At 38.1% G+C, this 26,461-nt stretch overlaps 1 protein-coding gene across 1 annotated transcript; it reads right to left on the bottom strand.

The window, feature by feature from the left end:
* Positions 1-479: 479 nt before the first annotated feature.
* Positions 480-25,143, bottom strand: LOC139716103 (ubiquitin carboxyl-terminal hydrolase 14-like). The gene is made up of 13 exons (XM_071627660.1): positions 25,074-25,143; positions 17,910-18,085; positions 16,761-16,865; positions 8,946-9,049; positions 7,794-7,986; positions 6,773-6,918; positions 5,792-5,906; positions 5,504-5,569; positions 4,655-4,747; positions 3,992-4,117; positions 3,226-3,313; positions 1,713-1,820; positions 480-673 (listed from the first exon to the last, which is right to left on the bottom strand). Exons 1-13 carry the CDS (start codon positions 25,087-25,089, stop codon positions 513-515), a joined length of 1,497 nt encoding a protein of 498 aa, XP_071483761.1. The 5' UTR covers positions 25,090-25,143; the 3' UTR covers positions 480-512.
* Positions 25,144-26,461: the final 1,318 nt, after the last annotated feature.

Below are 26,461 nucleotides of genomic sequence, written 5' to 3'. Positions count from 1 at the left end.
ACTGATGGAGTTTTCCCTACGTCATAAAAGGCAGACTGTGCTTCATGCATGCAAGAAACTTTTCCTTTTCCTTTCCTTGAAAGTGTAGTACGAGTTTCATACTCACATTGTTCTGGCATAAATCTCCGTGGATTGATGATATTTGTTTCATCATTTACCACGTTTTTGAAAACCATCCCAACCCTGACCTTTTCTTTCATCCAACCATAATTTCTCCTACTGTAAACTGCATATGCCACATATTATTCGCAGGGTTTTTATTTTCAATTTCGCAGCTGGGGTGCTCCTTGTGAATTAAACACCACACCACATATTTACTCTGATCCATCCATAATGCCACATGCAAACCTACCTTTCTCTGTTCATTACTGTAACTCCACAATTTGCGAATCTAACCACTTGCAACATTGTCAACAAGTGCCCATTTGCGAAAAAAAATAGACTTGCTGAAATATATGGCATATACGGTAACTATGTCACACAAGAATGGAATGAGGTGTCTGCTCTGCGTCCTACGCCATCGGTTCTTCGGCAGGCGCCTCTTCCTCGGGCAGTCTGCGGGGTCCGTAGATGAGGACGTAGGCGCAGTGCCAGTCTCCGCCTCCGGACAGCTTCAAGATGTCCTCACTGTGGATTCCCGTTACCGTGTCATCATCGAACTTCATCCACTCCTCTGAAAAATATCACGATGTATTCAAAATAAAACACATGATTCTTCAACGAGATGTCTATGGGGGTGATAAGTTGTCTTGGCATTTTTTTTTTTTTTTTTAAATTTGAGAATGTATTGAATCAAGAATGATGTGATATGATGATATGAGTATCTATTGTCTGTTCAATCATGAGAACAGCATTTTATAACTGGTCCACAAGAAAAACTACATCACACAATACAATCATACAAGCTTGCCATGCAGTGTATGTACAGTTGTACATACATGTAGATACATACATGCATACATACAATGAAAGCTAATTTGAACGTTACATCAGTGTCAGAAGAATTCCGTGAAGCCATCAAAAGTTGGCAAAGCTTTGTTCTTTGGTTGCACTTTTGCAAGAGGTGACTCTTTTCTTGCAAATCATGCCACATAAACTCAGTTTCAGGAGCTGATTCTTCATCCACGTTCCAGGATTCCATAAAAATTAACTATACATTCTGAATTTGAACTCGTCCCCCTGTGGCTTTGCGGTGGGGCACTACCTTATGATAAACCTCCGATCTAGTTCAGTATCTGCCAACTGCCATATGAATTAAAACTTCTTTCTTTGGCTGTTTCTCTCTCCAGCTGGCAGCATCTTACTTGTGAAACAATCATAACTCAAGTATCAAATATACTGATACAATTTAAATATTTAGACATGCATGGCTTCGCTGAATATTTCACGAGGTTTTTATCTTTGCGAATTTTGCGAGTCCTGTGCTATTCACGAAATCAAAGACACGCGAAAATATTGACACTGATGATCGCAATGTGAATGTGACGTACGCATGTACATTTCTCCGTTCAGTACAGGACTCCACGATCGCGAATATAACCACTCACAAAATCGTCAGGAATTCCCAATTCGCGAAAATTTAGACTCGTGAAATATATGGCGTATACAGTATTCCTCTTTCTTTCTGCCAAAGTATCCTGGGTTCACAGGGATTATTAGACTTATGTGACCCATACGCAAAATTTACATTATTGTGACCAATTGTAACTGACCTTCTTTTCTCCGGACCCACGCCACGTAGTGACCGGAGGAACTTGACCTCCCCTGGTGGGTCAGCACGGCCTGGAGCTCATAGTAGCCGCTGTTGTTGCTGCCGATGTCTGTCCAACATAGAGACACGAGGAAGAGTCATGAATCAAAGGTGGATTCACACAATACAGTTAACATATGAAGCAGTTTAAAAGAAAATATCACAGAATCAGGTATTACCATGACTGCCTCATTTTCTGAAAGCTGAAACTTATGACATTATTGATCATGCTTTCTACCGATTTCCTTAATGTCCACTTTTATGTCTCAGCAAAAACATGCTACTTGACCGTTTGCATGCCCCTTTGGTGTTGCTAGATTCTCAGGGGCATCTGCAGTAGTTACAGAGCTTGTATGGTGAATATTTCTCTGATTACTGTAAAAGCGGATATTTTTGCGCGACTAATTTTTTGCGCTAAGCCGGGTAAGAAGAGTTTCGCATGTTTTTTATTCCGCGGAATCAGGACATCAACTACAGTTGTAACGAAATTTCGTTATAACGAAGTAAAACTTCTGGTCCCAAAATTATCGCCATTAAAGTCTATGGTACAATATTCGCTTATAACGAACACGGTTATAGCAAAATTTTCGTTACAACGAAGTCTTTTCCGAGCACCACTGAAAAAGAAAAACAAAAGAAATGTGCTCCGTTATAACTAAATGCTAATCGCTTTCGAAAATACGTAACGGAACAAGGCATTTACAGCGTCTCCGCATGGGCAAATGCGTCACATCACTGTGTGTTCGTGTGGTGTGTCACGCACAGTTTCCGAGGGGAACTTGCGTTATTGTAATACAATAATATGAAATTGATTAACTATTTGTTTTATTGTTCACATAGCTTTCCAGTGATTGACGAGTATTCAACAAACAGAATATCATATATGCGTGGCTTCCTTGTTTTCGTTATATATTGTATTTGTTTGGTTATAACGAAATTTCGTTACAACGAAAGAAAACTGCCGGTCCCGAGCATTTCGTTATAACGGGAGTGCACTGTACTGGAACATATGACAAGCAAAAATATTTGTGTGTTTTTATTTTTGCGCTAGTTTCTGGTTGCGCGAAATGCGCGAAAATTTTAACACCGCAAAAATTTCCACTTTTGCAGTATACATTTCTTGTCATCACAAAGGTTCCACATGTTGTGAGGGGTTACATAGAAAAGCCTGTTATTTTCTCTCAAAGCTTTGCACAGGCAGCAAGGAAGGAACAGCACTGACTATAAGCTATTATTCAAGTCAGGTGTCACATTATACCACAAAGATGATCACTGTGAAGTATCATAACACTGAAAAAAGCTTGACTCTTTACTGGCACTCAAACAGTCGTGTTTCTTATTTGTCACACTTTGCTGCAGTTTTCCTCAACTTAAAATAATTTCACTGACTGAGTGAATAACTTTAACAATGTGAAGTCAGTACAGAAAGTCAAATTACTCTCAGGAATTTCAGGAAATGACAAATGTGAACTCACCATCAGGGAAGTCAAATGGCAGATACTTCACATTCTTCTTTGCACTATAGTCTTGGGCTTGCTTTGCTGTCTTGCCTGCTTGTTTAGCCTGAATAAATGTACACCATTATGCACACAAATAAAAATTAACAACACTTTTCAGTAGATGACAGAGTAGATGCAATTCTTTATAAATAAGAAGTTTGCGAACAATGAAATCTTTAAAATGGGTGAATGTTCAAATCGATAATCGTATCAAAAGACTCTCTTTCTGGTTTCCCCATTTGCTCTTTGCTTTATTCATCTCTTTGCATTGAGCCAATGAGGCATCAGTACAAGATTATGGCAGAATCTGAATATTAAAATACTAGCAAAGCAGCTGGTTTTGAGTTTATTATTCCTGTTCAAAGAAGATCTTATGGTCTGCCTTCTTGAACCTTTATCTATCTATATATTCTTTCAAAAGTTCTGGGGATCTTCCTCCACATAACAACATCATCTCAAAACAAACAAATAAACTCAAAATAAAATGAAACAAAGTAAAACACATAAATAAACAGATAAATAATAATAATGATCATGTGTAAATGCATAAATACTATCAATTCAACAAAACACACACTAAAAAAGGACTCAAAAATTACCAAAATAAACAAACCAACCAACCAACCAACAAACAAACAAAAAATCAAAGCAGAAGCTGTTTCTTGACTCCCAGAGCGAACAATCATCAGTCAACCAATCACAGACAAGTATTCCAACCCCTAACAACCTAAACTCCGCCCACCTGCTGAGCCTCTTCCACTTTCTTGTCCTCCAGGGCCTTGAACTTCTCCCTGGCTGGAACGAGCTTTTCTTGGAGCTCTGGGGTGCAGAGGTCAAACATGTCTAACGTCATCGGGTACTTTATATCCTGAAAAACAAAAATGTGTGGAATACAAACAGATAGAAAAAGCAAAAATAGAGAGTAAGTCTTCTTGTAAAATTGAATTCCAAGTTTTTTCATGATCAAAGCATTACTTGTTTCTTGTATATAACATCATAACATCTCATTACTTCAAATTATATACATGTGTTTATGTCAGAGTTTACAGGCATGAATGGCAAGCATGCCAAATCTCTTACAATTTTTTGTTTATTAGAATTATTAATATTCATTCTTTGCATCATTGCAATTGTTATTCTCCGAAAAACAAGTTTTAGAAGATAGTATTCAAAACAAACACGTGTACAAGTGTACATGTAAACATACACACACACACACACACAAAGCAAATTATGATTATGGCATATATTGCAAGCTAGCAATAGTAGCCTGCAATGATAAGAACAGTGAGTAATCAAAACAAGGTGAGACAGACTGATGTTCAGAGAACAAAGATAGAAAGAAATTTATAGAGACTTCACAATACAAGCAACTTGGTAACTTCAGAGAAATCCTGGCACTCACCTTCAGAACTTTGGCATTGATGCCCTCCTTTTCCTTGTAGTAGAACCTCACAAACTGGACTGTCATGTACCCTGGTAACCTACTGATTTTGGACTGCAAACGACACAATCACAGAAAATCACAAGTGGCGGCATTTATGCATATCACTGCATGACAACATTATCTGTTCAGTGATTGGTCATAATGCCATCATGTGACTGGCGCAGTGGGGATTGATATTGTTGTATTGAGAACACTGACGTGACATCAGATTTTAGGGAGCTTTAGATTTGCTGCGCGGACGTTTGAGACAACGCTTGAGCTGGATGTTCTCCTCTTCCCTGCGTTGTGCTGAAAAACAGCTTTAGATTACGCTGAGATGCAACATATAAAAATTAAAATGGCGCCCCCATATGATCGGTGAATGAAGTTGCTCTCTACGTTGTGAATTGAGCAGATGTAAAAATAGCCCAAAACGCGTAGAGAAAACTCAGGCGCGCGAGCTATAAATAGATCGACTTTGATACGTGATTCTGCGCGTGCTCAGACCAGGTTTTTTCCCTCTGAACGTCCCTGTCGCGAAAATCTAAAGCTCCCAAATATAATTCCAGAATTTGACTGCCAGCTGATGGGGTGCAGAATGAAATGATAGGCATTTATGCAGACCATAAAATATAACAAATATTGCCTCGTCTATCATAATATTCTCTCAGGCGCCCTCCCAGGAGTTGCATTTTCCTCTTGAGACAATATTTTTCCTCAGCGCTGGTATCTTCCACAAAAATACAGTCTCCCTGGGAAATAACTCCCATAAGGAAGTCAAGTGCTATATTCCACCTCCAAAAAGGAAATATCAGTATAATGTTTTACCTCTTTCAGGTAGTGGGCATTCCTGTTGAGAGTTGGTGAATTCTTCTCTATTTCTTCCTGCAATCTCTGCCAAAACAAAAGAAACAACAAAAGGTGCCACAAGAGCATTATGCCATTGCATTACGTGTGAGAATAAACAATACTTAATCTCATGAAGGAACATATCCAAGCTAATGCGGGTATATACACATGTATACAATTTTTTCTGTTTTTATTTTGTTATCATTATTTTTTTTTACTGCATTCTTACATACTGTAAAAAACATCATAACAAATACTATGTCTTACCAATTTGAGACCCGTGTGAAGGTATTTGACTTCTTGAGATATAAAGCAGCTCATTTGATATATTGTCTCCTGGGACTTGACAGGTGGCTCATCTTCCGACTCTATGCACTTTAATCTGAATCAGTCCAAGATCAAAGCTAAGGAAATATATTATATACATTTATACAATCTCATACATGTATGTACATACATGAGAGGGCTGCAAAGTTTTGTGCGTCAAATCAAAGAAAAGTCACACAGCTATCAGGGTAATAACTGGGTGTTACATGTATCTTGATACAGTCGAACCTCAACATAACAAGGTCACATAAAGCAAGATATAAACTGATACAGATACAATGAATAGCTGAAAAATAGGGATGATTTGACTCAAAAGTACAGTTCCCATAGGAGTGTGTAGTAGAATTATGTAGAAAAATCAGAAACTCCTATCAAAACAAGAGTTGGGAATGGTCCAAATTCAGAATCGTTGTGGTTGGGATGTCTGCCGACATTCTGTACAATTCTATTTTGTAGGTTCCATTCTTTATAACTAAATTTACTTGTTCTTATCCCTGATATAACAAGATAACCCATAAAAAACATGGATATTTCAGCAGTTACAGCAGCTTGTTATAACAGGGTTTCCTCACACAGAAAAATTATCATATGTCTGGAAGGCTTTTATATTATTTTGTCAAGACAAGAACGGAACTATTTTTTAGTTACTTTTTTTTTTCAGGGAGTATCCTGCAGGGTCAGGGAAACTTCAAAGGTCTGATCTGAATTTTTGGAAGCTAATTCAAACAACTTGCCACATGAATAAAAGTGACCAGTACCTTTTAGGGTACGCTCTTGTGAATTTTCCTTGGAACATTTACAGACAGAATGAAATCAAACTGTTATCTTCAGGAATGCATAATTGGAAAAGATGGGGATTTGCCACAAGTAGTTGCTACAGCAGAATTCTCAGAGTGAAGACAGTGCATCGGAAAAGGATACGTGCTGTCAAACTTGGCACCAAAGTACTGATCTATAAAGGACTTGGCTGAGTCGCTGGCCTCTGGCGTCGGTGCGTCCCTGGCCGGTCTCCCCGGCAGCTTCTGTTGGAGCATTCGGACGAGTTGCAGCCAGCATTCGTTGGCATCCTTGGGTTCACAGTGTGGGTTTAGAGGATTTCAGAGGATAAGTTCAGCAACATATTTTGTTAATACATACTTGTTTGTACAAACTGGAAAGGGAAACAGAATGGACTAAGGGCAGTTCTAACAGTCCCATACCAGCACATTCCTATTAAAAGTGAATTCAAATACTCTCTTACATACAGCACAAGGTAAAAATGCAACCTTAAGACAAAATCTACATCTTGAAAATGTGGGAAAATCACAAGCATTCTGACAATGAGAAATTATTACCATTGTGATTAGGGTGGTTCCTTCTGTAAAAAATGAAAAATTTTCAGGTCACTTTGAGCTCTTGGATAATGATCTTTGTAGAGTGTGCCACACTGAAATGCCTACAAACACTTCTATCAAAATCAATCAATGAAAAGTCCCTCTTCTACAAGTTGATAAAAAACACAAACATGAAAGCATGGCTTATATTATACACAGTATTAAGAACTTTGCACCTTGACTTATAGTTCTCAAACTTTCAAATGTAAATACAAATGCAACTTTCAAATTTTGTTTTCCTGTATTCAGTCAAAGTTGCTTTCCTTCAAAAGTACTGAAATATGTGACATGCTATGTAAATTCACTGAGTGAGCCGGAATAAAAAAACAGCCTATGCAAAACAACAACTAGCAGGTACAATTGTGCATTGCAACACCGCATTTTAATAAATCCACCCATAATCTCTCGTTGTCACAAAGGAAATGACTTTTTACTGAGCATTCGTAAGTTGATCCTGCCATCTGCATATCAAACTTCATGCCAAATACATGTTGGTAGAGATTGTGAAAAAAAATATTTAACAAAATGGGCAGGGGTGGGGTCACCAGTTGCCATGGACACCATCGTACCTGTTGCTGGAAGACGCCTTGCTCCGTCTTCTCCGCGAAGTGCGGGAAGGCAAGATGCAGAAGCTGGAGAAGGAGGATGGGAGGGAAGGCTTCCGACGTCTTGTCCATCGCCCCATAGAGGTCCCTGATGGCTGCCGTCAGCGACTCTGCAGGGGCGGCTGAGGCGAGGCCCGGGTTGATCTTGCCATCGAATCTGGTGGGAAAGTGGCAAGTTTGTAGTACCCTATCATGTGCATTTTGGTTACATGTTTATGTCTCGACTCATTTAAGCTCAATCATGGACATAACGGGGAGACAATGTCAAACTATGGTGTTTTTACACCATTATGTTGCTATCATATCGCATTATATCACAACACCATTCACATATCCTAATGTAGCCCAAAGACAGGATTAAAATGCAATGGTTGTTTTCACATTACCATTTCCAAATCAACTTTTCTGGAAACTTTGCACTGGAAGAAATGGAATGATTGCCAAGAAATTCATTTCCATTTTGGCACTTTCCCATTTTGTTTTTACGAAGTGCTTTTTTCTTCACAATAATCTAGGTAGAATGTAATAATCAGCTGTATATACTATGTATAACAATTGTTCGGATGATATTAAGTGAAAAAAAAAATGGCTTCATAAATTGGGCTGGCCCTCACTCCAGAACCGTTGAGCTCAAGCGAAAGTCTATATGATGTATTGTATCATGAACTCTGTTGTAGACATATCATCCAACATTCTATCTCCAAATCCCAGGATTCGCAGAGGCCACTCCCAGATGCTGAACATTCTACATGCACGTACCCTCATCTATCAGAGAAGTTTTATTCTCGACACAAGACTATGGAACAGCCTACCAGACCAGACCATCAATTGCACCTCTCCTCTAATGTTCAAGGAAGAGGTGAAACATCTACAGTTCCCTTCGACGGTAGGAACACTTTTCAGCAGCACATGTTTTCGAAAAATTAGCACTGCATACATGTACATGTGCCCTCACAGCACACTTTTAATATGAACTGTCCATGCATGACTGCACTTGCACCACACCAGTACGCTGAAACACCACACGGTAGCCTGTTCTTTACTGAAAGAAGAAGACAAATACTCTATAAAAGAGATTGATTCAATTGGTGACAGGAGACAATTTGCCACACTCACGACTTGAGCTGTTCTCTGAGTTCTGGGACACTCCTGAGGCACTGCAGGGTAGCGTTCAGGTAACAGGTGTTTCCTAGATTGTTAAGTCCACAGGGCAATTCCATCTATTAAAGATAAAGAAACAAAACAAAAACACAGATGAGGCATTGCAGCATTCAATAGCTGTAAGTTACCACACATTCTCTCTTGCTCTATCACCTTTGATATATAACCCTGGAGGTAATAAGCTGGCCAATTTTGAAAATACATGTACATAAAGTGAGTTCATAAAGATATGAAATATGACACATTGTAACACATTGTCTGGTTCCCTCAATACATGTATGAGAAGACAGTATACAACATGTACCTGGCAAGTTTTGTCTGCATTTAACCCGTTCCATACAGGAACCTGGTGACCTGCACATAAGTCTATGGGTATTCCAGAATTCAGTATGGAACAGGTTAATTGGCCATTGTAGAATGACTAGAGACCTTTCAAGCATGGAATCAAGAAAGGGAGAGAGAGACAAAGAGACTGAGAAGAAAAAGTGATACCACTATTTTTTTTTTTTTAATGTTGAGATGGTGGACAGAATCCATGCCTGTAATCATGTGGTACAATGTGTGTATATCAGCAAACTTTTAAGTCTGTTTCTTTCCCTACTATTCATGCCTGGTGTTGAGTTCTTCAAAAAGTGAATAAACACATATCTTTTTTCCCCCTCTCTCTCTCTCTTTTCTCTATCACACACTGTATGTAAAAAAGATTAAAAAAATGGGAAATATATATATATATATATATACAGTACGCGCAATAGAAAACGCCCGACGAAAGTGCGTCCAAATTTCGTCCCAACGCTTTTTTCGTTGTTGATTTCGTCGGGGACGTTTTCAACGCTTTTTGCGTCCAGACTTCATGGACGGATTTTGGACGAATTCAACGAATTCAACGAAATCCCCGAACGCTTTTCCGAAGCTGTGGACGCATTCAACGCTTTCAGCGCTTTCAACGCTTTCAACCCTTTACACGCGATCACACACACACAGGAAAGTTAGCTCTAATCGCGAATTGCTAGCTCTTCTTTCGTCGAAGTTCTCTAGGTTTCCCGTCCATTTCTCTCATTTTCTCTCTTTTGCTTTCGTATCATTGTATCCCTTTCTTTTCAGAGTACAATCATACTTTAGAGAGTATTTTTTCTCATTTTTATTAAGTGATTACCGTGTTTGCCACAATTTGGGGTGAGTTTTTGTTCGAGTGTTTGTTGAGTTTTTCGATTGAACGATGTGTCGATTATCTTCGTGTGTGCGAGAATATCGTACCCACTCGTTTGTTTCCGTGTAAGTATTTTTACCGTAAAGTGTCTTCATCGTTCGTCTTCACGCATCGGGTTTTCACCCTAGTTTTCCTCATCGTAGTTTTCCACATCCATTTTTTTTTCCGGTGCAAGATACTCTGTGTATTTTCTGCTACGGTAAAATGCCATCGTCGATATTCTTTGTGTATTCATCGTAGTTTTCCACCTCCATTTCATTTTTGTGTGCAAGATGTGTAGCTAGGTCTGCGATGTCTGAATCGTTTACAGATGTGTTTTGTGAGAGTATTAACCACGATGATTTTGAGGATTTTGAGGGTTTCGCGGTGGATGAGATCGACTGGAATGATAGTGATAATGATAATGAATCTACACTATCTAGTGGTGTTGATATAAGAGCTCTTATGATGATGCAATTAGGTGTTCCATTCTATCCTTTCAGTTATCTTTCTATCACTTTCTTCTTTTGACCCTGGATGAAAAAGAAAAAACCCTATCTTGCCATGTAAAGACAGAACACATACCATCATGAAATATCATGACATTACTAAAGTAATAAAAGAAATAAGTAAGCGATGAAAATTCTTGTTTGTAAAATCATAAATCAAAGGTGATTTCATATGAACCAGCTCTTTGAAACGTATTTAATTTGCCTATTGATACTTGCTTTGCAAGTATACATTTTCTCTCCCATGGACTTTGTGTCCCCCCTTTTTTTATGTGCTTTAATGATTATTCTAATTTGTTTTGTCAATATCATCATTATTGCTGTATTAATATTACCGTACTTTGATATGGTTAATTGCATTTGTTGATTGACTCTAACTTTCATTTTGTTGCCTCCTCTTGGTACTTGTACAGATCCTTTCTAGGGCTTGCTGTTTGCTCACCCCCCCCCCCCCCCTTTGCTGTTGCTATTTCACTCTTTACCTTTCTTTGTCTCTCTGTTGTTCCTTATCTTGTTTGATGTTGCCTCCATATTCATCCTTTTCCTTCAATGGTTGCCCCCTGGCCCTCACGACCATTACTAACCTTCCCCTGCCTTTTGTCTGTCCATCCTCCTGCTCTAATCCCCCTCCCTTTACCTGTTGGGCTCCTTGCCCATGACATCCTACCCTCTCCTTTTGTTTTCTTTGTTCCTTGTCCCTTGCCTGTTCTTGTTGTGTGAAGTCGCTTTACATGTGTGTGGTTGCTTTTTCTGCCTATTTGCCATTTTGCTTCTGACGAAGATTCTGCTATGATCGAAAACTTAGGTCCCTTTTGACTCTATCCTAAAAACATTCATGTACACTCCCAAAACTTGCTGGGCTAGTAATGAAAACTTCCATTATCTAGCAGGGGAGAGGGAATGCTTTCATTTTCTCAAGAGAGCTTTTGTGTGAGAGAATGCAAAACTTGATTGAGTGTTGCCAAGTTGTTTTCAAACTTCTTCATTTTATTTGATCTTAAGCATAATCACTTTCGTAAGTACATGTACAGTATTACGATTTCTTCTCCCCTGACTGTAATCGGAAAGTTTGCCATAAGGACGATCGCTAATGTGTTTGGATGTGCCGATATGCGAAACACGTGGTTCAAAAGAATGCACCATGTGCTAGCAAGTTGAATGGATCGAATGCGCCATAGGCTTAGTTACGGTAAACAGTTTACGTTCGATGCGAATAATTATTACGTCTTTCAGGATCGAGGAATAATACACACAAAACATGCAAACAAACAAATCCACGAACGAGTGTTGATAACCAAAATTCATATGAAAAGTAATAGGCAGTTTTGATGAGCGTGAAATTTTATTGTCATGATTTTGCCGTTTAATCGGGTGGTGGCTGCATCACATAGGACATCTCAGTGAATTTGTCTAGGCATATGAGACTTTTCATATAAATCTGTGATTGCATTTTTGAGTGATTAATCAATTCCTTTTTACAGTTCGGGAACCAGAACATCAGAACATCTTTGCAATGATTCCTTTAACTCAACTCACCCGCGAGTTCTTCGATCGATATACTATACACCAAATGCGCGCATTCTTTCGTCTGGCACCTGGAGTCTGGCACGCACCTGGTTTTGTGGAAATTTCCACAAAGGGAGAGGGTGGGGTTTTTCCAATCCCAAGAGACCGCATTATACACAAGAAGACAATCTCGTCGCTTCTATCATTTTCCGTCACTCGTGTTTTCCCCTTATTCTTTGCTAATAATGAACATTTCGATTGAACTTAACGATGGTTGTTCACACGTGGTTCCTTTTGTTGTGAGGTGTAGGTATTTTCTTTTTTTATCATTCTTGGGAGGGGAAAGAAGAGTAAAAGAGGGAAAACTTATTTAAATAAACGAAGGGCACGTACGCTCAGCATCCACAGCAAGCCGTCTTTTACATCAGCATCGTTGATTATCATCACTTGCACTATCATCAGGCATCACTCGGATAATTTTGTCCTTTTTTTTTTATAAACATTTAGAAACACGATCACCATCACTCGAGATAAACACGTAGCAGTGGCAGATCCAGAGGGGGCGCATGAGGCGCACGCCCCCTTTATTTATCGTGGAAAAAAAAAATAGAAGTGAAACCCGGAAGTGGCACCAGAAATATTAGTTGCGCCCCTCCCCCCTCCTGTACAGAATTCCTGGATCCGCCCATGCCTGTACGAAAATAAATGTCAACAGACAAAGTATCAACAACCTCCCTGACAACCACATAAACATTACCACAGAGCACACCGAAGCGGCTGGCATCAAACACCCTTCGAAATACTGCAGCAAAGCGCGAAATCGCCGTTACGAAAATGCATGTATATATACACAGTGCGAGGCAATTGAAAGATTACCTTTAAATATTTCAGAATATGAAAGGAACAAATAAAGTGATATGAAACGAAAGAAATCGTACACCAAACGAAAGGTATAACGACCTCCAATAGGCCCTTAGCCGCAGCATATCAATAAACATGACGTATAAGCACACGGAATATGCGTGTTTCGGATTCCTCCCTTCTATATTTCTTTCCTGAACTATTCCCAATTCCCGAATAAAATAATGACTAGTTTGTTACACTGATTTCTTCTTCTGAGGTAAGGAAGTTCGTTCGTCCGAAAACAAAAGGATTGACACTCCGAAGGTTTGCTAATCGGGCAATGCCCCCCCCCCCCCAAAAAAAAAAAAAAAAAACAGCCCACAAAATGCTCGTTAATCAAAACATTGGTTAATAATGTTAAAGACGATAATAATAATAATAATAAAAATAATGATAATAATAATAATAATAATAATGATAATAATGATAATAATAATATAACAATAGACAGAAATAAAACAATATATGGCCCCCTATAGCAATTACCCGCAGCATGATTACATTCTCGAATCAACAAACATGGATAGGCACAAGGAATATGCGTGTTTCGGATTCGAAATAACGCCGTAACCATCGGAATAGCGCACCCGTTTTCTTTTTTTCGGAATAATGAACACCACGGAAATGAATAAATGATTTCAAACTAAGAATCCATCGTAATTCTTGCCTTAAAGATTTTCCTCCCTTCTATATTTTATTCCTGAACTATTCCCAATGCCCGAATAAAATAATGACTAGTTTGTTACTCTGAAACATGGTGTTGTGAGTTAAGGAAGTTCGTTTATCCGAAAACGAAAGGATTGACACTCCGAAGTTTGCTATACCCATCGAACAATGGGGGAAACAAAATAATAGTAATACATTTTATTTTCACACTAGGTACGAACATCTACAAGGTGTAAGGAATTTGCGTGTTACGGAACATTTTATCACTTTCGCATCAGCGAACTTTACGTGCATTGGGTACTACAAAAATGCCTCCCCCCCAAAAAAAAAAATGTATATATAATTACACCAACGCTTGAGCATAACAACAAACAAGCAATCAAACAAACAAATAAACAACTTAAGATTTAATCTCATAGCTGCTTTGAATATTTCACGTTCCGTCTGCATGACTGTATATATACTTCTTTTCAGAATTATCTCTCGCTTCCCGCTTCACAACTAGGAAATAAACGATGTCAAACTACAGGTATATAAGAATTAAACTTATTGTCTTACTCTGAATATAAAATTCATTATTTCAAAAGTTCGTTTATCCTTGAATACAACAGGCTCGATACTACAGTACTCCGAAGGTTTGCTAATCCGACAATAACGCACCTATCCAATCACAAACATTCGTGCATTTTCGAATTATGAATCATAATTTGACTATCACATTTACGAACATCTATTTTTCGTGTAGGGAAGTCGCGTGTATCTGAATGTTTCATTTTCGTCCTAATGAACCTTATGGGTGCATGGGTACAACGAACATGAACCTCAAACCCCCCCCCCCAAAAAAAAAATAAAATAAAAAAAGAAAGAAAGAAAGAGCCAAGTCAAACTAAGAATCAGTCTGAATTAGTCGCTTTGAAAATTCCACGTACCGTCTGAATTATCTCTCTGTCCAATAAAGAAATAAACGATATCAAACTAAGAATTAAACTTATTGTCTTGTTTTGAATATTACTTTTTTTTTTTTGCTTTTCTGGGGCCCGTTGCATAAAACTTACCATTGAATTTCAATAGTAACTACCGTCAGCATCAATGATTATAAAATTTACCGCTGATTTAAGACTTACCGCATAGAAAGGAGCGGTAAGTCCAGCGGTAAGGGTTTTATGCAACAGGGCCCTGATTCAATAAAAAAACGGGCAATGTAACGCGCAATTGCTGAAGAAAGAAAATATATTTAATGACCAAATAACGGCGAACAAATCCTTCTAATTTCTTTTTTCCTCTTTTTGGGGGTTAATTTTCTTTCTATACTCAAATGGATTTTACGTACACGCAATTTTAGTGAAACCATTTTCTTTTTGGTCGGCATTCTACGATAAGGTTCCTGTGGGTTCCTGTGGGTTCACCCTCGCCAAAATTGCGTGATTTCTCTTAAATACTATGAACCCGAATGATCTCTGATTGGTAATTTAGTCTATTTCATGATCAACAGTTGTTTATTTTCTGCTTGTAAAAAAACAAAAAACAACACGTGAACAATTAGTAGGCCTTATACTGGGTCTTGTCATGTATCGTACATCTCTGTTTCGTTCAGCCGAGCGAGCCATGCCATGGCAATTGCGACGCACATACGGCGCACTCGCCTTTCCCACACGTGCACATTCCCTGGTTACATGCAGCCCGCATACCAACATGTGATGTATCAGGTGACTTACAAATGCAGTGAATAATCTGCTAACGGTGCCGTACTTACAGCTAGGGTAAGGGAAACTAAAACTTTTACAAATTGCTTCAATGAAAACGGCATCGATGTATGTATACATGTTACCATTCTTAATAGTATTATGTGAATCAGGTGAATTCCACGCCTGTCTACTGTTCTCATTCCCGACCGCTGTGCTACTACTAGTACTTGTTGAGTCTAATCTTGCAGTGATTCTTGCCGGCTAGCGGCTGTGGATGTGGCCACTACACACACACACGTGTGTACTGTATTCCATGTGCGCCTTGGATCACGGACGCTTTTAACGAAATTTGGACGAAACTGCCGAGCTCCGAACACGCATTTTCCGAACGAGCAACGCATTTGCCGAACGAAATTGAGCGGGCGGTCGTGCGTGAAATGCGTCCACAAAGCGTCAGAATCGTTGCTACTGGATCGATAACGAAATTTCGTCCAAATTTCGTCCAAATTTCGTTGCTACTCGATCGATAACGAACTTTCGTTGGAAAACGAAATTGACGGAGGCGTTTCTTATTGCGCGTACTGTATATATATAAACTGCTATCATGAACAAAGATGTTAAGCATCAACCTTTTTGCTACCTTCAATTTTCTTCTCTTCTCTGATGATACACTCATGCTATCAAACAAACTCTACAAGGTTTTACCACTCTGTTACATCCCTTCACCACAAAAGTGCTCTTCTCTTTACAACAGCATCTATTTTGTAAGAAATGCAGACTGGTTGTCAGATAGGCTGATACAGCATGAAAATTATTGACAGAATAGAATAGAGGGAGAAAGCATACGTATGCAACTCTACAATTGATATAAGACACATCGTCGGCTGAGAAGCAGAAGGGTGTAATCAGTTTTGGTTTTTTTTTGTTGGGGGGGGGGGTCTTGAGTTAGTGGTATCATTTTGAAGAGCTTCATCTCATCTACATCATGGTGTCAATTCTAAATTACTTTAATTTGTTTTCAGTAAAATGTTACAAATAAAAATCATGCGGGTACTATTTTACCTGATATTTGAAACAATGGTTATAAATCTACCCACATTTGATTGAATAATTTTTCTACTTCATGAAAATTGATTGTTCTGTATTTTGATTTATGCTCAAATCTTCATAGAATGCCATAGCGACCTTCTGGCTCTCATCTGACGACGGATGGAGGAATGATAGGAGATAAGAGAGAAAGCGAGGGAGGGATGGAGAAAGAGGGGAGAGGGGAGAGTAAAGATAAATCACAGGAATTAAAGCAGCATCTTACAGCACTGGCCAGCTGTTCTTCTGTCATATCTTCCATGAAGACTGTCTTCTGCTCGGGAGCCTGGGGCAGTGCGTCAGCCGACCCCATCATCAGAAGAGTGATTCCCTAGAGATGTAGATTCAGATGAGAGTGCACAGATTCAGAGAGGAGTGAAAAGTCAAAACATTGACATCATGAACATGTATTGTATAAGTTGTTATTTTCACACGGGCTTAATTTTCACGAATTTGGACCGCAAATTTAACAACACACGAAAATGTCGGCACACACTAAGAAAATAATGCACTTATGATAGCCTCGGTGTCATATCACGAAAACAACATCTCGGGTAAATGTCTGTGACCTCCTCATTCATGAAAATAACATCTGTGCGCAAAAATAGCAACTTATACAGTATATCACACAAATACAATATGAGTATACCTGATCCAATCAAAAAGACAGAGGACCACATCACTTCTTAGCAATATCTTGCAGCCAAATGGAAACGAGGGAACTATCACCTTGCTAAATGGTGAAAGGTCAATATCAAAGTTGCATCTCTGAAAACCACAACATTTAACAATGTGACTTGTCTATAAATCTTAAGTAACCACTAGGATTGTAATTATGGGCCTCTTATTGTCTCACAACATTTCACAAATCTAAAACTTGTTACCAAACTGCAAGGAGATGCCTTAATGGCAACTGTGGCTTTGAGTAAAGTTAAACAAATCAGAAAAAGTCAGAGTGGGGGGGGGGGGTGAATATCAGAACATAAATGAGTATGTTCAGCATACAAACATTCAGCTGTACATATCCCACAAAATACTCCTTTTATCTCATTTTTCACATCTACATGTGGGGAAATCTATGCTTGCCCAAAACTATTAATGTCAAATCATTCTGCAGGTATTCCATTTTGTTTTTCTCTTGCACTATAGCAAATCACAGTGAACTTCTTGCATAGCTTTTCATCAGATATCATAACAACCAATCTGGCTCTTGGTCACTTCTTTTAAAATACTCCAAATGTATGTCAGGACAAGAGTTTCCCATTTAATATGTCTGCAGACTGCAAAGGGGCTTCAGTATGAGACATATTGTGGGGTTCAACATGTTTGCATTCTGTGTCGGTTTGTTCTGAACTTTCAAATTCATGTCACTCACATCTTTGAGCTTGAAGTTCCCCCACTCCTCCTTGAGTACCTGCCCCTTCAGCATGATCTTCTGCCGCTCTGGGTAGACTCCAGACAGGGTGAAGACCTGCGCCTTTAGCACCATTGGGGGCTCGTCGGTGTTACAGGGGACATCGGTGAACTTCTCCTTCCCCCATTTGATGTTTACTAAGGGGGGGGGGGGGGAGGGGATGTGGGAGAGAGAATCATTGTGTACCAGCAAAACAATTATTTGTGAACAGAAATCATAAAAAAGAAAACATCATAAAAACAGGTACAATTTCAGCCTTGAAGTCATAAACTTTAGATATCCAGTCTAAAGACATCTTATACACTTGTGATATATTAACAGTACATGTACTAATCAATAGCTCCATGCCTACAATTTGTCTGGTTTTACAGTATAAATCAGTAGATTCTAATCATATAAGTTACATGTATACATATGTTGTATATTTCATGAGACCGTGGCCATGCCTAGACAGAAAATTATGTCTGTTTGGAGGAGTTTTAGAGTACAGATCCCTGTTTGTGGCAGGAATTGTTTCGTTCCTTGATGAAACTGCCCAATTACATGTAGGTTTTAGATGCGAGAGCCCTCTCACTTATCATAACACATGCGAGTAACTACCACTTTTGTCAAGCAGGACTATAAGCACACCTGATGCTCTCTAGCTGAGAAACAACAATCCCAAAGGAAGCTTCTCAAGCCCGTTAAAATTTGCAAGGTATTAATCGGTACTTCAAGGCTATGGAAATAGTAAAGATATGGGCTATTCCACAGGTTGGTGGACATGAGCTTAAAAATTCAAATTCAATATTTTTCTGTGTTATTTTCATTTTTAGTCCTTCATACATGATATTTTCAGGAACCAAATATAAAAAGTTAATTTTCATATGTTTACTTTGGGAAAAAATGGTTGAAAGTTGTGACTTCCATTCTGTACCAAAATAGAGGAAAAATAGTGAAAAATGGAATATGGCATATTACCATTTCATTATTGCAACATCATACCAGTTTATTCATTTCTGAATTTCAGAAGACTCAAATTACCTAAAATACACAACAGCTTTTCCAGTTAATTTGTAGAACTCATTTAAAAATAAATATTGTAACCCACTTAGGCGATGTAACGTGAGTAACCAAAAAAACTGACTTTGTTTTCTGAGAGAAAAATTCTTCACATTAAATTGGTGGGATTGGAAATTCTCTTCCTTCAAACAAAGTTTGACAAGGTGATGACTATCAAAATCACAACAAAATACTAATCTTTATAAAAATGATGAAGAAAAACTGTAACGTGAGTAACCTTGTAACGTGAGTAACCATTTTGTAACGTGAGTAACCAGCAAAAATTATGAATTTAGGTAACATTTACTGTGGGATGGCAAATTTTAAGTCACATGGTAAGCTTTGAAGTTATTTTTGGTTAATTAAAAGTGAAATGAGAGTACCCCTCTCTGATGTGACTCTTTCCTCATCAAAAATAAACAAATAAATAAATAAATATGAGCTTGGTACATGGCATTGTCAATTTTGGAAACGCATGCTCTTTTCTACAAGGTGTTCCCAGACGTCAAAGTGGGAAAGTATAAGTAAAATTTACTGAACATTGTCTCGATCATGTCCAACTTTCATACAAGCTTCCCCACAGTGTTTGTTTTTAAGATACGTAAATATCACGAGAACTTCATCATGGAAATTAGTGCTCTTCACAAAGTATCATCACCATGTCCCATTCTGCATGAGCTCCCAGAGATCTAGAGATTCTTGTGTACATAGTGAACCTACACGTAAGTGAGCATGCTGAATGAATGAGTGCAATTTGTGCAAGGATGGTGGAGATTCATAAGAATCATGAACTCTGACAGTGCTGGTACCCAGCAGTACATTTGGAAAACTGTGCACAGAAGACAACGATAAATGAAAGCTGTTGAGGAGAGCACCACACATGACCTAGTCGATAACAACATAATGTAGTTTGGTGTCAGTTCCTCCAACATAACTAGCGTCACCAGGCATATGAGGACCAGACATGCAACCAGACAACCAACAATAATTATCCTAAAGAAGCCCTCATTTAGGTTCATTTCAGCAAAAATTACACCTGTGTTGCTCAAGATAAGATCCAGAGTACCTACTGGAATCAAAGGCAGGTTAGTCTTTTTTACAGTGGCAGTGTGGTATTCTGGGTCTCAGCACTCCCACGTCAAAACATCAGACAATCTTGCCCACAGAAAAGGAAACTGTGCTGGATGGCTTACTAGATCATGTGAAAAAGGATTTCTCTGGTCAGATGGCCCAGCATAATTAAAAAACAGAAACATTGCAGCATCACTGTACACACTGCATAGATAAACTCTAGATTTAGTGGAACTTTTTAGACACATCCCATGGCCAGTGACTAGTGGACAGGATAGGTATATTTGTGAAACATCAAATGTGGGGTAAAAGTAAGGATCAGAAAAGCTAATATGTGTGATGCTACTACATTTGTTGCTGCAGTTAAGGGCATGAAGGGTGTAACAGTGGCAGTCCAGTCACAAGCTGAGATGAAGGCTAGAAATTTTCTTCATATTGGTATCATATATGAAGCCACACAGCCCATTCCAGGAATCACAAGCATAAATCGTATCTACTTTTTCAAAAGCTGAGGAGATCTCAAAATTCCTGATTTCTGCGGATGCAGCAAGTCAAGTTTAACCAGAGTCAGAGGAGGCACAAGAGAACCTATCTATCTATTAGAGACTGGTATACAGTGGAGTAAGACAGAAGAATGTATCCTGGAGAAGTATAATTGCTGTTGGCCAAGAGAATAACTACATATCAAGTATATTGTACACTGTATCTGCAATGGAGCAAGTTGGGATGTATTGGAAATGGCCCAACCCTTGTAATCTTTTACATGAAATAGAAGATGTTTAATTTAAAAAAACTGCAGATGCACTAGCTATCAATATTGACAATAATTGTGGACACTTTAACTTTCAATACAAACACATACAGTATCAGCTGGATAGTATAGTCAAAATGCAGGTTAAATGACATGGACAGTATCAAGAAAGGAGAGCTCAATGTGAACATTTGATTTGGATTTTGAGTCTGTTGTCTAGGGTCTATTGTATAGCCAATCTGAAGAGTATTTAATTATGTTTGTCTATTTTTATGCCTCCGCCACGAAGTGGTGCCGGAGGCATTATGTTTTTGGGTTGTCCGTCCGTCCGTCCGTCCTTCCGTCCGTAATGAATTTTGTGGACAGCGTAACTAAAAAACCTTTTGAGGTATCCTAATGAAACTTGGCATGTATGTGTATTAGGGGGTGAAGTTGTGCCTATTAACTTTTGGGTGCACATGCTCAAGGTCAAAGGTCAAAAGGTCAAGGTCAAATACGTAAAATTTCACTATTTCCACCATATCTATGCAATGCCTGAAGATATTTTCTTAAAACTTAATGTATACATGTATTACCCAATTAAGATTCTCTGATGAAAGTTTGGGGTCATGAGGTCAAAGGTCAAAGGTCAAAAGGTCAAGTAACAATATCAAAACTTCACTTTTTGCTCCCTAACTTGGAAATTGTTCAAGGTATCTTCATGGAACATGGTATATACATGAACTGACTGGCAGTGATTATCTAGAGAAATTTAGGGTTCATGGGGTCAAAGGTCAGGGGTCCAAGGTCAAGGGCAACACTTCAACATTCTATTATTTCCCTCATATTTATGCAATGCCAGCAGGATTATTATTTTCTATTTTTTTTTTACACTTGGTGTATGCATGTATAACCTAATAGAGATTCTCTGGAAACTTTTTTTTTTTTTGCCTCAAAGGTCAAAAGGTTAAAGATCAAGGGAAAGTGCTGAACTAACTTTTTCTCCATATCTCAGAAGTGGCTCAAGTTATCTTGAAACTTTCTACATATTTATGCATGTTCTGCCTGACAGTGATTATCCTATGATTTTAGAGTCAAAGGCCAGATGAAAATGGTAACAATGTACTTTTCATTACAGAAATTGCACTTTTTCTCCATACCTTGAAAATTACTCAATGCATAAACTTATGAATGGGCAAAGTCATGTTAAAGTCCTTAAATCCCCAAATACATGCTCTCCCATTCATCTATTAAACCTAGGTCAAGGAAGGTGAACATTCAACACATTTGTGACAAACTTGTCATTTTAATATTTTGCCAATTTTGTGAAAATATAATCACACATTGTCCACATGTACTATAGACCTATAGGAGAATCATGCATTATGGCGGAGGCATACCAGTCGCCTTAGCGACATTTCTAGTTTTATACTTACTGCTGTTCTTTTTTAATTGATGCTGAGGCAAGAAATTAAATTGAATGCATTTGTTTTCGAGTTTTTTCATTTGCAAAGCCCATGCCAGATCTCATACAGTATAGTAAATACATAAATAGCATCCTGTCCAATTTAGTAAAAGAGAAAAAGAAACCTACTCAGAATGTTATCTTTAAACATAAACTGGTCTCTGATATCCTACACACATTATTTCAGAAAAAGAAACTTGAATGCTACACACACTATTAATTTTTTTGTGACATTTATATTGAGGACCATACATGGACAAAATGTAACGTGAGTAACCGTAACGTGAGTAACCACCTTATCTGCACCCCAAGAAAAAACCATGCGTTCATTATTTTTCATACTATATACAAAGTTTGTCTCCCTACTGTACTTCTTTGAAATGGATATGATTAACTTTCATAAAGGCTTGATATGAGGACACTTTTCACTTTTGTCGACTTTTCATTTTATGCATGTCCAAATCGTGTAACGTGAGTAACCGACACATTTTAAAGATTTGCCAGGAGCATATCAAAATTTCTCAAGTTCTGTTTTTATACAAAGAATAGTCAGACTGTATACTTTGTTGTGATAAAAAGTTGTTTGGTTCATATCTATAATAAGGGAGTTACAGCTCCAGGAATGAGTGAAGGTTTCTCCAAGTGTAACGTGAGTAACCGTGGAATAGCCCATATGCCTTGATATCATATGAATACTGTATATTGTGTTTTGGAGATCAGTTTGAGCTGATGGGAGAGAGCAAGAGTGGCCTTCTGCTTCTGATCGCTCCAAATGTGTGAAGTGAACGATTTCACTTGTGGGTTTCTTGGGGAGGCTGCAAACAGGGCTACGATAGAGGATGCATGTTCCGATTTGCATCAGATGGCATATCGGACCATGCATTCACCGCACGCTAGCAAGCTAACCTCTTATTGTGCCTTCAGCACATTGTGCCATAGGCATAGTTACTCATCACCGATCATAGACTCAAACCATCGCATCATCTCTACGCTAGGGTAAAACCCCCAGTACTCGGTCATTTAAGCTTTTCTGCAACTATCTTTCAAACTACAAATAATACACACACACATCATATCTTCCGCAATGTATGTGCAATATATCAAATTTCTTTAATCTCAGTTTTCATTTTGTTAATAATAATAATATTAGTCAGTTCTTAGAAACGCATAATACCATAAGATAGTCTCTACACACATGCATGTACAAAATTAATGAAACAAAATCTATCACATATTTCTTTATTCAAACATGTAATCAAACAATTGTCAAAAAGGTGAGTTTTTAACACAGATTTGAATTTATCAAAATCTGTAATGCATCTAACACTGAGAGGGAGATTATTCCATAATGAGGGTGCCATTTTGCCAAAAGACCTATCACCATATGTCTTAGATTTGACACTTATTTCAGAGAGGAGATTTTTTTATTTTGAGCACAGATTATGACCAGGATGATATGGCTTGATGAGTTCACTGAGATATGCAGGGGCATTTCCATGAAAATATTTCAATACAACTACAAGGGTCAAAATCTTAAACCTGATACGAGCTCTTATGGGCAATCAATGAAGACTACGAAGAATGGGAGTTATATGATCAAATTTCCTTTTGCGTGTCACAAGCCTTGCGGCTGAATTTTGTATCCGTTCGAGTCCTGTCAGGTAAATATTTCACAGAATTTCACAAAATCCCAAAATACGCGTATATCACCTTGAAAATTACCCAGAATACGGTCATCGCGATCAGAATTCGGTCAGGCGATATGCGCGTTCAAAGTCAATGCGTGTTCAAGGCTGCTGAAAATGTGCCGCGCACTACCTTGTTGGCGCAAAATTGCATCGGCGATGTTGCAGCGCTCGTTGGTGACCGAACAGGCCTACTGCCCACTGGTGCAGTCGGCACTTGCATTCAACCCTTGTAGTACATTGAATCACTGCATCGGCATGTACGGAAATTTTGCTTTTCTTTTGCGTTTTTGCGGATACCATCACACACTGAGCTTGCGATAAGCAAAAAATCCCGAAAGAAAATGGCGTATTTCTCGATTTTTAGCGCTTTTTCGGCTTGGAGGGCTTAATTTGCGCGCGCTTTAGAAAAGTCGCGCCGATTCTGGAATTTGGGGTTTTCGATGGATTTTTGGAGGGGACTAAAAAAAGGGACTTTCCTGTTAGTGTTGTGAATGAGTGTGCCAGTCTGTGAAATGATGCGATTTGCATGTTGTTTGTGACGGTAGAACTCACTGGCTGATGATTTGTGATGAGTGACCGAATTCCAGTAGGTGACCGAATACTGGAAGGCTTACCCTACACTACGCACACTTGCGCTTGTTGAATGAATGAATGAATGAACAGGATGAATGATTCAATTACGGAGTGAATTAGGACCTAGGTAAAGGTAAATTCTATTTGTAATTTAAAGTAAACTTTTAGTCTTTGAATTCCTGTTAAAATTGCAGATATATGCTCTTGAATATTATTTCATAAGGGGTTTAAATTTTCTTACCAAAAGTAAAAAAGCTGAACTCCATCTCAACCAAAAATTATACCATTCCCTATTAATGCTCAATGCCCCATGGCCAATGGAAATGTCTGTTTTTATTAGACTAGATGTCTAGGCAATATTTGCCACAAGCAAAATTTACACACAAACTTTGTTATGTATGGGACCACACGCTAGACCAGTGCCTTTGCATGACTTGGCAGACAATCCACAAAGAAAATATCGATATTCTGAACCCACTTCGGATATAACCAACTATATCAGCCCCAAAGTGAGTGTAAATGGTGACATAAATTTTCCGAAAATGTTTGGGACTTACTGTTGTACACCGGCATTTTGAGAGAAGTTTGGGCACAGAGCAGTGTCTCCTTCGTTGTGATTCGGCCTTGTTCAAATTATTCGTATTCATCGAGCGAGTAGCTGATGATGGCGTCGCATTTTGATAAGCAGCATAGCATGTTGTCAATTTTGTGATTCATCATACTCTCAACTGGTCCCTTCATATCTATCACTGATCACTACGTAAACTGTTTTTTTTTTTTCATAGTCTATAAAGACAAGACCTCAGCATCAGTATGATAAATTTGCAACTGAAAAAAAAAAATAAAAAAGTAATAATCTATGAATTCGGTCAAATTTAACTATATTACTGTATATCATTACTAAATAAAAGAAGCATATACTTATTTAATTGGAGAATTCACAAACTATAGAATCAGAGCCGCACCAATGATTTGCAAAAATATCTTGGTGTAAGCAGCCAGAATGATTGTCTTCTGTATATAGGGCCTAATAAGTCGAATTCAGCCGAAAGTTGCTAGAAGTAGTGTCCTATAGGTATTGTTAGACTTAGCTCCTTTTCACTGAATGAGGCGAGTGTTTTCCGATTATATATTGTGCTTTAAGTTTATATTACTTCTCAATATGAATCCGTGGTGATGAGGCCTATAACCCAAGAAGCGCAAACTGTCTTCGTACTGGGGCAGACATGTATGTCTATAAATAAATAAATAAATAAATAAATAGATAAATAAATGAATAAATGAATAAATAAATAAATAAATAAGTGAATAAATAAATAAATAAATAAATAAATAAATAAATGAATAAATAAATGAATAAATAAATATATTTATTTATTTATTTATAGAGAGAGAGAAAGGGGGAGAGAGATTTTATACGTGTAGCACGCAAATAATCAAAATAGTATCAGTGGGCATCATCAATACTGATCCGATATGTCATGAGCTAAAGTTATCATACAATTGAGAGATAAGTATAGGGTTACATAAATATATCACTATATTGCATGTCAATGCATCACAAATGAAAATGTATATTCCAGTCCAAATATAAGTTAGTCTAATAAGAAAGAGTAAAATATTACGAGTTCAACGGTATAATTTTGATCGAAATTGGATGAAAAATAAGGAAGTTATGACATCTTGACGTTTCGCTATTTTTTTTTTGAGGGGGGGGGAAACAGTTCTTGAACAGTCAATATGAATATGCAAATGACAAAGTGAGCATGTCATTCCCTCACAACTTACCATACTAATAGTTTGTATAAAACATAGAATTTTGAAATTTCCAGTTTTTCATTCAAACGCAATTATGCCCGAGGCTCAAATCCTCGTATAACTGATCACTATTCTGTAGCTATTCAACCACGAATAACATCATTTTTCAGACTTCAATGACAGAAGC

Source organism: Diadema antillarum, unplaced genomic scaffold (genome assembly GCF_040938485.1).
Source record: "Diadema antillarum isolate AM-2024a unplaced genomic scaffold, OU_Dant_1.0 scf00000061, whole genome shotgun sequence".
NCBI classification, from domain to species: domain Eukaryota; kingdom Metazoa; phylum Echinodermata; class Echinoidea; order Diadematoida; family Diadematidae; genus Diadema; species Diadema antillarum.
Note: the sequence above shows the minus strand (reverse complement) of the source record. Positions and strands in the feature narration are given on the sequence as shown.

What these genes read in the sequence shown, in the direction of transcription:
- LOC139716103 (XM_071627660.1), bottom strand. An exon ending in GGTGCCAAGTTTGACAGCAC is followed by an intron (nt 5,907 to 6,772) that starts GTATCCTTTTCC and finishes GGACTGATTCAG; the next exon opens with ATTAAAGTGCATAGAGTCGG. An exon ending in ATGCCCACTACCTGAAAGAG is followed by an intron (nt 4,748 to 5,503) that starts GTAAAACATTAT and finishes TGTCGTTTGCAG; the next exon opens with TCCAAAATCAGTAGGTTACC.